General features: G+C 45.8%; 1 protein-coding gene across 2 annotated transcripts in view; it reads left to right on the top strand.

Moving 5' to 3' along the window:
* The window catches only part of CYTH3 (cytohesin 3), a 291259-nt gene that overhangs the window by 265436 nt on the left and 11614 nt on the right, over window positions 1–14209 (top strand). For both annotated transcript variants that reach the window (XM_082261091.1, XM_082261090.1), the window contains exon 12: window positions 12055–12209. In XM_082261091.1, the coding sequence (XP_082117217.1) occupies window positions 12055–12209 (155 nt within the window). The remainder of the gene's footprint in view (window positions 1–12054; window positions 12210–14209) is intronic.

The raw sequence follows: 14209 nt of genomic DNA, 5'->3' as shown, positions 1-14209 counted from the left end.
AACTTTCTCCCATCTCCTGACTGCATCTCTGGAGCTCAGCCACAGTGATCTTTGGGTTCTTCTTTACCTCTCTCACCAAGGCTCTTCTCCCCCAATAGCTCAGTTTGGCCGGACGGCCAGCTCTAGGAAGGGTTCTGGTCATCCCAAACGTCTTCCATTTGAGGATTATGGAGGCCACTGTGCTCTTAGGAACCTTAAGTGCAGCAGAAATCTTTTTGTAACCTTGGCCAGATCTGTGCCTTGCCACAATTCTGTCTCTGAGCTCTTCAGGCAGTTCCTTTGACCTTATGATTCTCATTTGCTCTGACATGCATTGTGATCTGGAAGGTCTTATATAGACAGGTGTGTGGCTTTCCTAATCAAGTCCAATCAGTATAATCAAATACAGCTGGACTCAAATGAAAGTGTAGAACCATCTCAAGGATGATCAGAAGAAATGGAAAGCACCTGAGTTAAATATATGAGTGTCACAGCAAAGGGTCTGAATACTTAGGACCATGTGATATTTCAGTTTTTCTTTTTTAATAAATCTGCACCAATGTCAACAATTCTGTGTTTTTCTGTCAGTATGGGGTGCTATGTGTACATTCATGAGGAAGAAGAATGAACTTAAATGATTTTAGCAAATGGCTGCAATATAACAAAGAGTGAAAAATTTAAGGGGGTCTGAATACTTTCCGTACCCACTGTATATCTCTGGGACCTCATACAGTCCCCTATTTGTCTGTGTCACCACACATAAGCACCTCCTATGATGGGTAGCCTGTAGGTTCCTTCCTCCCTTCCCGCCTTGGGTTGGGTGCCTTTGGATGGGCCCTCTCTCTCTCTTCCCCTTTTTTGTGTTCTTCTAGCCTTCAATGTCTTGGCTGAGATTGGTGATCTAGCCAGAGAGAGACAAGTACCTGTGATTATTTCTGAAATTGCAATTTATTTTAAAAATTAACTCACCTGAACCACCCCCTTAAACACCCCTAAAGAAGTCAAAGGTGAAACACGGGATGAATCTCTCCCTCTCCACAATCTGGGTTCACTGTTATATGCAGTTCACTTATGAGGGGAGGAGCCTCAAGGGGTGTCCTTATGGGTTCCTTTTTGTGATGTGCAATATCATTCATTCATTTTAGGGGGAAATCTCATTCCTCAACTTTTGGACTTTTGAAACCAATAATGAATGTATTTGATTAAAGTATTCTTTCTTTTTACCAATGTACAGTATCTCACAAAAGTAAGTACACCCCTCACATTGTTTTGTAAATATTTTACTATATCTTTTCATGTGAAAACTCTGAAGAAATTACAGTTTGCTACAATGTAAAGTAGTGAGTGTACAGCTTGTATAACAGTGTACATTTGCTTACCCCTCAAAATAACTCCACACACATCCATTAATATCTAAACCACTGGCAACAAAAGTGAGTACACCCCTAAGTGATAATGTCCAAATTTGGCCCAAAGTGTCAATATTTTGTGTGGCCACCATTATTTTCCAGCACTGCCTTAACCCTCTTAAGCATGGAGTTCACCAGAGCTTCACAGGTTGCCACTGGAGTCCTCTTCCTTGCTCTCCTCCACCTTCCGTTTGAGGATGCCCCACAGATGTTTAATAGGGTTTAAGTCTGGACACATGCTTGGCCAGTCCTTCACCTTTACCCTCAGCTTCTTTAGCAAGGCAGCGGTCATCTTGGAGGTGTATTTTGGGTCGTTATCATGTTGGAATACTGCCCTGTGGCCCAGTCTCCGAAGGGAGGGGATCATTCTCTGCTTCAGTATGTCACAGTACATGTTGGCATTCATGGTTCCCTCAATGAACTTTAGCTCCCCAGTGCCGGCAGCACTCATGCAGCCCCAGACCATGACACTCCACCACATGCTTGAATGTAGGCAAGACACACTTGTCCTCTCCTGGTTGCCGCCACACACGCTTGACACCATCTGAACCAAATAAGTTTATCTTGGTCTCATCAGACCACAGGACATGGTTACATTAATCCATGTCCTTAGTCTGCTTGTCTTCAGCAAACTGTTTGCGGGCTTTCCTGTGCGTCATCTTTAGAAGAGGCTTCCTTCTGGGATGACAGCCATGCAGACCAATTTGATGCAGTGTGGAGCATATGGTCTGAGCACTGTCAGGCTGACCCCCCACCCCTTCAACCTCCGCAGCAATGCTAGCAGCACTCCTACATCTATTTCCCAAAGACAACCTCTGGATATGATGTTGAGCATGTGCACTCAACCCCTTTGGTCGACCATAGCGAGGCCTGTTCTGACTGCAACCTGTCCTGTTAAACCGCTGTATGGTCTTGGCCACCAAGCTGCAGCTCATTTTCAGGGTCTTGGCAATCTTCTTATAGCCTAGGCCATCTTTATGTAGAGCAACAATTATTTTTTTTCAGATCCTCAGAGTTTTTTGCCATTAGGTGCTGTGTTGAACTTCCAGTGACCAGTATGAGAGTAAGAGCAATAACACCAAATTTACCACACCTGCTCCCCATTCACACCTGAGACCTTGTACCACTAACGAGTCACATGACACTAGAGAGGGAAAATGGCTAATTGGGCCAAATTTGGACATTTTCTCTTAGGGGTGTACTCACTTTTGTTGCCAGCGGTTTAGACATTATTAGCTGTGCATTGAGGTATTTTAAAGGGGGCAGCACATTCACACTGTTATACAAACTGTACTATCACTACTTTACATTGTAGCAAAGTGTCATTTCTTCATTGTTGTCACATGAAAAGATATAAAAAAATATTTACAAAAATGTGAGGGGTGTACTCACTTTTGTGAGATACTCTGCCTGTCTATAATTCTACTGAAGGGGAGTTCAACACTTATAAAGTCACGTTGTTTCATTTTTGGTTTTCCCTTACAATTTAAAGCTCTTTATTCATTAATCAGACATTAACGTGATTGTAAACAATCTCCCTTATAAAACCTATTCAATTTAAAATAGAGATGAAAGACAAAACATTTGTGTATAGACATAAAAAACATTCTAACTACCTTATCTCCCTTATAAGTGATCTCATTTTCTCTGTTACCAGCTGTCTAAGAGCTGAGGGGAGGAGAACCAACAATACACAGACCTATGTGAATGACTGTGCAGGGGGGAATGTCAGGACAAGTCTGATCAATGGAGAACAGGCTGAGTTTTCAGCACAGCAAGAAACGATGTTCTCCTGCTTAGTGTGGTCAGTTTTTATTAGGAAAGCAGGGGGACTGACGGGAACACCAGGGATTTCACACAAAGAAAGCAATGCAAAGAGAACAGGATACTTTCTCATACAACTACATGGTACAGCAGGCACATATCAGGACTTTGAAATGTTGGGGTAAAAAACACTTTAAGTACAATTCTCTATTGTTTATTGACATACACAGCTCCTGATCTTCTAAACCATTGGGTTATACTGCCCCCTACAGGAGTAGGACACTAGGCAGAAAAAAAGCTTGACTATGCCTATGAGCTGTCCCAGGGGGTATACTCCCACTCTCTGCTATAGGCACTTTTTTCTGCCTAGTCAGGAGTAAGGACCTAATTTTGTGCTGGGATCTTCAGTCCTAGCAATTTTTCCTTGTTAATGGATTTTTCTATTTTTCTTGTGACATTCTACAATCAACTCCTTGACTGGGCGAGGGAATGGATATTTTTTAAAATCCAGTGGTCACTGGACCAGTCTGGCTAGCGAGCATGCGCAGGCCTCATGTCCGCGCTAGGTCAGCCTGCAAGTTAAGCGGTTCCCGAGGTTGCGTACAACCTGGCCTCGGCCTGAGTCGCAGTGCTCCTCCTGGCCAACAGCCCCCCATTTAGATGAAGAGGATGTTCTGTCTGGAGCGGTGCCCACCCTGTTCCTAGTATGGTAAGTAGCTGTCCTCCCTCTCCACTTTGGGTGGACATGGGCCCCTCCCTGGGACGGTCGAACCCCCCGATCGGTTTTTGGTAGGGGGCTATACTTGGTGGTCCCTTCCTGCTGGTGTAATTTTTGGGGCTCTTGGGACCCCTCCTGGACCTCTGGGAGCCGCATTGGTGCCTCGCGGGGCCACCATTTTCTTGTAGCCTGTGTGCTGCAGATTCAGCAGCCATGTTTGTGTAGCCTCAGTGGCCATTTTCTAGTGGTTTCTCATTGCTAATAGTGGCGGCCATGACTGTGAAATATATATGGGCGGTGATTTTGGCGGTGAGAGCCCCTCCTTACCCCCAGGTGCTGACTCCTGGAGCTGTGGTGCCTGATCGGTGGATGGTGAGTCTGGTTGGGGTCCTCTCCCTCTCTGCTATAGGATCAGTTGGTGCTTTGTGTCTGGCGACCTGTGGTGCTGCCAGCACGGTGGGGGTGTCCCTAGCAGTGTTTTTATGTTTTTACACCGTTTTTTTTAGTGGGTCCCCCTTTCTTACTCATGGAGTCCCTGGAGCACATTTGCCCACCTTATCCCCTCTCAGAGGCTGCTGAGCCCTCCGGTTTCCAGCAATCTCTTACTGCACTAATGGCGGTCCTGGAATCTTTGGTGTCTAAGGTGGATTTGGTCCTGGGGAAACTGACTAGCAAAAAGCGACCCCCCACCTTCACCTGCCTCATCTGTCTCATCAGATCCTAAATCTGATTCAGCCGCCGCGGACACAAGTCAGCCTGTTGGGTCTGTGTCCACACACCCTGATTTCGCAGATAGTGAGGATGATTCCTCTGCTCCTGTAGCCACACATGAAAAGGCGCTGGTGGATGCACTGATTGTATCTGTGCGTGAGACTTTAAAAATTGAGAATGCGGCTAATGCTGCATCGGAGGCGTTGGTTTCTTTTGGCACCCAAAAGCCCTCCAGATCAGCAAGGGTGTTCCCCTTTTCTGCTTACTTTGCCAAAATTGATGCTAAACAGTGGGGTTGTCCAAAACACCCCTTGTGGTCCCTAAGTGTATTTTTCTATGTGGTACCCTTTATGAGGACTCCCTGCTTAAAAAGTGGACTGTCCCTCCTGTGGTGGACTCTCCGGTTTCTAGGTTAAACAAAGCAACCATGATTCCGGTTGAGGAGTCCCTGGCCTTTAAGGACCCGGCTGACAGAAAAGAGGAGGCTGTTGCCCGCCATATGTACCCTGTGACTGGTTTGGCACTTAGACCGGTTTTTACTATTGCCCTGGTGTCACAAACTATGACTGAGTGGACCAAGCTTTTATGTGGGGACCTGGAGAGGGAGCAGCTTTCCCCTGCCTTTGCTGAGCTCGTGGACCAGTTGGTCCAGGGGCTAAAGTTTGTCTGTGATGCCTCTTTGGATGCGGCTCCTCTGATTGCGAGACTGTCTGTCTCAGCAGTGGTCCTTAGGCGTGTTATTTGGCTTAAATGCTGGTCTGCAGACCAGACTTTTAAGAAGGCCTTATCTAATCTCCCCTTTCCAGGGGATCGCCTATTTGGAGCTTCCCTGGATGACATCATTAACCACTTCAGCCCCGGAAGATTTTACCCCCATCCCGACCAGGCCCTATTTTGCGATTCGGCACTGCGTGATTTTAACGGACAATGCGCAGTCGTGCGACACTGTACCCAAAGGAAATTGACGTCCTTTTTTTCCCACAAATAGAGCTTTTTTTTCTTTTGGTGCTATTTGATCACCTGTGCGATTTTTACTTTTTGCGCTATAAACAAAAAAAGAGCGAAAATTTTGAAAAAATAACAGTATTTTTCACATTTTTTATATGAAATTCCCAAAAAATCGCAATAAGCGTATTTTGATTGGTTTGCGCAAAAGTTATTGCGTTTACTAACTAAGGGAAAGATTTATGTCATTTTTATTGTTTTTTTTTTTTTTTTTAACGAGTAATGGCGGCGATCTGTGATTTTTTTTTTTTTTGCGGGACTGCGACATTGCAACATTGCAGCGGACAGATCGGACCCTTGACTGACATTTTTGACACTTTTGGGGGTACCAGTGACATTACTACAGTAAACAGTGCTATGCATATGCACTGTTACTGTAAAAATGACACTGGCAGGGAAGGGGTTAACTTTATTAGAGATGCAGGGGTTAAATGTGTCCCTAGGGGGCGTGCTTCTAACTGTAAAGGGGTGTGGCTTTTCACGTAACCACAGAGTCATACGATCCTACATAGCAGGATTATATGATCTCTGCTGTTACACCAGGGAGAATGACAGACTGCTTTGTTTACATTAGCCGCCTGCCTTTCTCCCTCTCCACCGGGAGATCGCGAGTGCCTGGCGGACATCGGACCCGCCAGTCACACGTGCGGGGATGCAGGGGAACGAGCGGGGGCGCTCGCCCCCTACAGGCTCCTGGGCTAGCGACGTAGTACTACGTCACTTTGCCCAGGAGGGGCTGACTGCCGCAGTAAATGTACTTGCGGCGGTCGGCAAGTGGTTAAGGGTCTCACAGGGGGGAAGAGTTCCTTTCTTTCCCATCCTAGACTTGGTCCATCCTTCTCGGCTATTAAGAAGTTTTTTCGTCCCTCAGGGTCTCAAGACAAGGGATCAAAACCATTCAGGGCCTCCTCCGGAGGATCCAAGCGAACCTGGTCTGGCAAGCCAAGAGCGTGCTTCTCCAGACCTGCGGACAAGGCTCCCTCAGCATGGGAGGTGGGGGGACATCTTTGCTGGTTTCTGGACCTGTGGACCTCCCTGGTACAGGATAAGTGAGTCCTTCGGGAAAGGTTTTTTCCCTCCAACTTGCACCTGTGCCCATGCCGCTTACAGGGTCTCTTTGGGGCAGTGTGCAAGATTTGCTGGGCCTAGGGACGATTGTCCTGGTTCCGACTTCAGAACGTTTTCAGGGTTTTTATTCAAACATATTTACAGTCCCCAGGAAAAAGGGCAAGGTGCGTCCAATTCTGGACCTCAAGGCACTAAACTGCTTTGTGTGGGTGCAGAAGTTCCGAATGTAGTCCATTCGCACGGTGGTGGCATCCCTGCATTAGGGGTATCTTCTTGCTTCTATCGACATCAAGGACGCTTATCTTCACATTCCAATATGTTTTGGTCACCAGCACTTCCTCCGCTTTGCTGTGGAAGAGGAGCATTATCAGTTTGTGGTGTTACCCTTTAGTCTCGCCTCCACTCCTCGGGTCTTCACAAAAGTGTTGGCCCTTGTCGTGTGCGTTCTGACACCCTGGTGCTGACATTGTTGCGTCAGTGGGGATCGCGGTACTGGGGTACCTGGACAATCTTCTTCTACAACTGTTCAGGTGGACAACTTGGGGATTACTCTGCGAACTCTAAGGGAGTTTGCTGGGATTCTGAACCTTCAGAAGTCTGCTCTGATTCCGTCCCTAAATCTGGACTATCTGGGTCTGGCTCTGGACTCGGCTTTAGCCAGAGTGTTCCTTCCTCTGGAAAAACTCCAGAAACTGCAGGAAGCAATTCAACATCTGTTGTCCAGCAAATGGTCATCCCTTCGGGCTTGCATGCGGTTGTTGGGCCTGATGGTGTCTGTCTTTGAGGCAGTTCAATTTGCACAGTTCCACATAAGATCTCTGCAAAGAGAGATTCTGGTCAAATGGGTCAAGAATCCACAGTCTATAGACAAACTGATTCTGTTGAACCAGGGTACAAGAGGGTCCCTGATCGGATTGCTTCGTTCTTTGGCACTTCGCCAGGGCAAATCCTTTCTCCCCCTGTACAGGACGGTGGTCACCACGGATGCCAGCCTGTCCGGGTGGGGAGGCATCCTTGGGAAAGATTCTGCTCAGGTGGTCTGGACACTGGAAGAGTCCAGACTGCCGATCAATTTACTGGAGCTCTGAGCAATAAGACTTTGTCTGGATCATTGGATGGATCATCTCCAGGGGTGTCCGGTGCAAATTCAATCAGACAATGCCTCAGCTGTGGTCTGTGTAAATCACCAAGGGGGCACAAGAAGTGTCCTGTCGGCTCGGGAAGTAGCTGACATTCTAAGATGGGCCATCTCTGCTGTACACATTTCGGGAGTGGAAAATTGTCAGGCGGATTACCTCAGTCGACAGGCATTGGACCAGGGGGAATGGTCACTTCATCCGGATGTGTTTCATTAGTTATGCCTCTGGTGGAGTACTCCCGAGGTGGACCTGTTGGCCTTTTATCTCAACAGGAAGGTGCAGAGGTTTGTGGAACGGTCTCGGGACCCTCTTGCGGATGCCACAGATGCGCTGGTGGCCCAGTGGGGTATCGTCTGATTTACGCCTTTTCCTCTCTCGAGCTTCTGCCAAGACTTTGGCGCGGGATGGAGGCAGAAGGGATTCCATTCATCTTAGTGGCTCCAGACTGGCCTCGCCGGTCTTGGTACACCGATCTGGTATGACTGGTTGCCGAAGTTCCTTGGAGACTTCCTCTCAGGGAAGATCTGCCGTCCAAGGGCCAATCTTCCATCCTACTTTACAGTTGCTGGCTTTCACGGCTTGGCTGTTGAAATCCAGGTGCTGAAAGATAGAGGTTTGTCTGATTCAGTGATTCCTATGCAGTTAAAAGCTAGAAAATCTACCTCTAGGAAGATCTACCATCGTACATGGAAGTCGTACATTGCGTAGTATGAGTCTCTTGGGGGTTCATCCTCGCTCCTTTTCGATGGCTCGGATCTTGATCTTCTTCCAACTGGGGGTTGAGCAATGCCTGCCCTTGAGTACTATTAAGGGCCAGGTCTCGGCCTTGTCAGCCTTCACTTAAGGACCATTGGCCACACTTTCCTTGGTGCGTACTTTTATCCAGGGAGTTCGACACTTGGCTCCTCCGTTGCAGTCTCCATTGCCACCTTGGGACCTCAATTTGTTTTTTTCATTCCTCCAAAAACCTCCTTTTGAAAATCTTAGGGAGGTTCCCCTGCTTACGTTATCCCAGAAGGTGGCCTTTTTGGTGGCAATCACTTCTGCGTGCAGGGTGTCGGAGCTGGCGGCGTTGTGTTGTCGTTCACCTTACTTGGTGGGTCACAGAGATAAGGTGCTTCTTCGCCCCTGTCAGTCGTTGTCTCTGATTTTCATTTCAATTAAGACATTGTGTTGCCTTCCCTGTGTCCCAGGCCAAAACATCCTAGGGAAACTGCCTTGCATTACTTGGATATGGTTCAGGCAATTAGGGTGTACCTGGCAGCTGCAGAGTCGTTTAGGTAGTCAGACTCACTATTTGTGCTCACTGATGGACCTCAGAAGGGGTTGTCCGCTTCTGCTGTGACCATTTCCAGATGGATCAGACAGACGGTGTTTCAAGCCTATTCCATTGAGGGTCAGGTACCTCCTTTCCTGTTACAGCACACTCTAATAGGGCGCTTAGTGCCTCCTGGGCCTTCCGTCATCAGGCGTCATGCATGTGATGCAGGTTTGCAAGGCGGTTATCTGGTCGTCTGTGCACACCTTTACAACATTTTTTAAAGTGAATGTGTTGGCATCTGCGGATGCTTCCTTTGGCCCCAAGGTTTTGCAGGCTTCTGTTTAGAGGACCTGGTCTGTAATGTTTTTTTCAGGTGAGCTCCACTCTAGTTGTTCTTGGTTGAGCTCCATGTTACCTGGTTGACTATGGTTTAGCCTTGGGGATTTTTTTTCTGCTGTTCCCACCCCTCATGTTTAACACTGCTTTGGGACTTCCCAATGGTTAAGAAGATCAGGAGCTGTGATCGTCAATGAACATCAGAGAAATGGATTTTACAGTAAGACAAAAATCTAATTTTTTTTTTTTTAACAGAACTAATGTAAGTACCCAACTTCACCTTGGAATCACTCTCCTGTAATCAACTGTAAAGCAGCACTCAGAATGGAAGTGGGAGGGGCAAGGCTGGGGGCCAATTAGTTGTGCTGCATACAAATTTACTGATGAGAATAATGCTTATAAAAGGAGAGAGCAGAGAGATGACCTAATCAGTTGGCTGTCTGATGGACATGGCGATATCAGCAGTGTATTCCTTAACTGTAATCAAGGAATTGGTGTCATCTGAGTGCCTGTACTCTCTAGCAGGGCTGGGTAAATCCCAGGACTATTTGGATAGAAATGAAATTCCTTTGGTGTGTGTAAAACTGCACACATTTATTTCAGCTGTGTATTTAGATGTTAGCCTAGAGTCTAGTTTTAATAGCCTTAAAACCCAAAAGACTTATGTGGGTCCCATTTAGGATTCTGCCCCTCCCCCTTTAACCACTTGCTGACCGCCGCACGACTATCTACGTCGGCGGTCAGCCCCTCACAGGCAAACTAACGTAGGGCTACGTTGCTTGCTTGTGAGGGTCTAGGGAGCGAGCGCGCGCCCCCCGGGGCGCGCTCCCGCTCCCGCGTGGTCACGGACCCCCCCGCGCGTGTGACCAGCGGACCCGATGTCCGCCGGTCACTCGGCGATCGGCGGGGGAGAGGGAGAATGTCAGGCAGCTTGTGTAAACAAACTGCCTGTCATTCTCCTCGCTGCAAAGACACTGATAAAACGGATCTGGTATGTAGATCCGTTGATCAGTGTCCTTACAGCTAGAGCCACAGCCAATCACAGTAGAAACCACGCCCCTAGGGACACACACAGCCCCTCCCTTCCAAATAAAGTTAACCCCTTCACTACCAGTGTATTTTTACAGTAACAGTGCATATGTATAGCACTGATTACTGTAGAAATGTCACTGGTAACCCCAAAAGTGTCAAAAATGTCAGTCAAGGGTCCGATCTGTCCGCCGCAATGTCGCAGTACCGCAAAAAAAATCGCAGATCGCCGCCATTACGCGTTAAAAAAAAAAACAACAAAAATGACAAAAATCTTTCCCTTTGTTAGTAAACGCGATAACTTTTGCGCAAACCAATCAAAATACGCTTTTTGCGATTTTTTTTACCAAACATAGGTAGCATAAAATAAATTGGCCGAAAATTTTTAAAAATTTTGATTTTTACATTTTTTTTGGGGGAATTTCATATAAAAAAATGTGAAAAATATTGCTATTTTTGCAAAATTGACGCTCTTTTTTTGTTTATAGCGCGTGATCAAAAAATCGCACAGGTGATCAAATACCACCAAAAGAAAGCTCTGTTTGTGGGAAAAAAAGGACGTCAAATTCGTTTAGGTACAGCGTCGCACGACCGCGCAATTGTGCGTTAAATTCACGCAGTGCCGAATCGCAAAATACCCCCTGGTCGGAATGGGGGTAAAATCTTCCGGGGCTTAAGTGGTTAAGTGAAGGTCCTGGTGGAGGATGAAGAACAAACAGTAGACTACACTTATGAGTGACAGAAAATACAGAATGACTGTATATAAAAATAAGACTTGAATTGATTTATGCAGGGGTGGGCAGTTTTAAGAAAGCTTTGAGCTCTGAGAATATGGAATTTATGGAATAATGTTATTTAAATATTAGCTGTCTGATTTTGTATACATAAGGTGGAAATGCAGATCTTATAAAAATATAAATTGTGTAAGGTCTCATTCAGATGGGCTGGCCATACAATTTTCTTGTACAATTTTCCTTTAGATTTGCCAAAATTATATAATATGAGGTCAAACCTTAACACTTTCAAATTGTATGCAGTCAGGCCCTTGCACTACATAGTTGAAGGTAAATCTAAAGGAAATCAAATGAGAAAATCGGATAATGTATGGCCAGCTTTAGACCCATCCTCCATGCAGAGCTGTTGGCAGATAAGTTTGCATCCACCTTGAAGGTGCATACAGGAAGCTCTTTGCAGGGGATGACATGCAGAGGCTGCATGGACACAATTGTATATTAAAATCGCACATGTGGGCAAGTGCAGGGATACGAACACACAGGGGTTTATTTACTAAAGCTGGAGAGTGCAAAATAAGGCTCACTTCTGCATAGAAACCATTAAGATTCTAACCTCAGCTTGTTCAATTAGGCTTTGGCAATAAAACCTGGAAGCTGATTGGTTTCTATGCAGAAGTGAGCCTGATTTTACACTTTCCAGCTTTAGTAACCACAACTTGTCAAACTTTGACATGCTTGTGTCTGTGCATCCGTTTCATGTGCATGCAGCTCTGAGGCGGATGCACATGCATCTGTCATTGGCTCTGCATGGATGACAGGAATTGAATGAGTCCTAATTCTAAAAACTGTGTCTACATCCTTCAGTGATGACCGCCAACTAATTGCCTCTATTTTGTTTCAGAACTGTTTTGAGCTATATAACCCAAGCCATAAAGGCCAAGTCATAAAAGCATGTAAAACAGAAGCTGATGGGAGAGTAGTTGAAGGCAATCATGTTGTGTATAGAATATCTGCACCTACTCCTGAGGAGAAGGAAGAATGGATAAAGTCCATAAAGTGAGTTTTCGTTTATTGTAAATACTGAATGCCTAGTGTAATAGGCAAACAATGTAGCTCTCTCTCTACAGCTCAGTGGCCCTGTGTATGAGATCATTTCACAATCTGTATTTTATCATTGGGTGTTCTGATGATGTGTCCTAAATTAGCTTCTGAAGGTGGTCACTGAGAGATTAGTATAACTTTGTTTATAACTGAATAGGCAAAAATAAAAGTTTTAGGAAAAGTTAGTCACAATTTTTGGGGGCCTGAAACAATGTGGAGATCAGTGGAACGATCTGCACAGTGCAGTGATCAACGCTTCCTGAATGTTCATTTCTAAGCCCCGGTTCACACTACTGCGTGTGCCGGGTTCGCATGTGCTCCGACATGACATGCGATCAGCTGTGCGGTGCGAGTTTAGCCATACAGTTTGTATGGCTAAATTCGCACCGCACCCGCAGCAAAGACGCACAGGAGGCATTTTTGCTGCCGCATCAGGATCGGATCGCACATCGGTTCACACTTGTGCGATCCGATCCTGTGCGAACTGCACGATCGCACTGCGATATGCGATCAAACTGGGGGTGTCGTTAAGATTACATTGACACCCCCAGCGGATCGCATATGGCAGTGTGAACTGCCGGGGGTGCGTGTGCGATGCGGGAACAGGCTGTGAATTCGCAGCCTTCCCGCATCGCAATAGTGTGAACCGAGCCTTAATGATGCTATGTATGGAAAGACATGCAGTGCTTAGTGACAATATAATATTCCCCCTTAACAACAAAAACTGTCATTTAAAATTATATTTTATTACATGAGGTACTGTGTGTGTGTGTGTGCGTGTGTGTGTGTATACTCACACACAGTATCTCAAGTGAGTATGCCCCTCACATTTTTGTAAATATGTTATTATACCTTTTCATGTGACAACACTGAAGAAATTACACTTTGCTACAATGTAAAGTAGTGAGTGCACAGCTTGTATAACAGTGTAAATTTGCTGTCCCCTCAAAATAACTCAACACACAACCATTATTGTCTAAACCACTGGCAACAAAAGTGAGTACACCCCTACTTGAAAATTTCCAAATTGGGCCCAATTAGCCATTTTCCCTCCCCGGTGTCATGTGACTCGTTAGTGTTACAAGGTCTCAGGTGCGAATGGAGAGCAGGTGTGTTAAATTTGGTGTTATCGCTCTCAATCTCTCATACTGGTCACTGGAAGTTCAACATGGCAAGGAACTCCCTGAGGAACTGAAAAAAGAATTGTTGCTCTACACAAAGATGGCCTAGGCTATAAGAATATTGCCAAGACCTGGAAACTGAGCTGCAGCAGGGTGGCCAAGATCATACAGCAGTTCAATAGGACAGGTTTCACTCAGAACAGGCCTCGCCATGGTCGACCAAAGTAGTTGAGTGCACATGCTCAGCGTCATATCCAGAGATTGTCTTTGGAAAATAGACTTATCAGGGGAAAAAAGTTGGCCTTCAAGAAATATAAACCAGAGGGCACAGTATTGGCTTTCGAGCAATACAAGGAGGCAAATAAGATAAGTAAACAAGAAATCAAGATGGCTAAAATCAACTTTGAGAGACAAATAGCGGAGGATAGTAAAAAAAAAACCCAAAGATATTCTTTAAATATATCAACAGCAAAAAAACTAGGGCAGAGCATATTGCACACATAATTAACAATGATGGGAGGATGGTTACAGAGGACCCTGAAAAAGCAACCGTGCTGAATGCTTTTTTCTCATCAGTCTTTACACAGGAAAAGGAGGGGTACACTGACCATGACTGTATGGTTAGTAGTAATACACAGGACTTGCCACTATGGCTAACAGAGGGTGAAATCAGGGAAAGGCTGGATAAACTTAACACAAACAAATCACCAGGCCCGGATGGCATACATCCGAGAGTACTCAAGGAACTCAGTAAGGTGATATCTAGACCACTGTTTCTGATCTTTGCTGACAGTATTAGGACAGGAGATGTACCAGGGGATTGGAGGAAGGCTA

The sequence above is a fragment of the Pelophylax lessonae genome (genome assembly GCF_965119305.1).
Source record: "Pelophylax lessonae genome assembly, chromosome: 6".
In the NCBI taxonomy this organism is placed as follows: Eukaryota; Metazoa; Chordata; class Amphibia; order Anura; family Ranidae; genus Pelophylax; species Pelophylax lessonae.
Note: the sequence above shows the minus strand (reverse complement) of the source record. Positions and strands in the feature narration are given on the sequence as shown.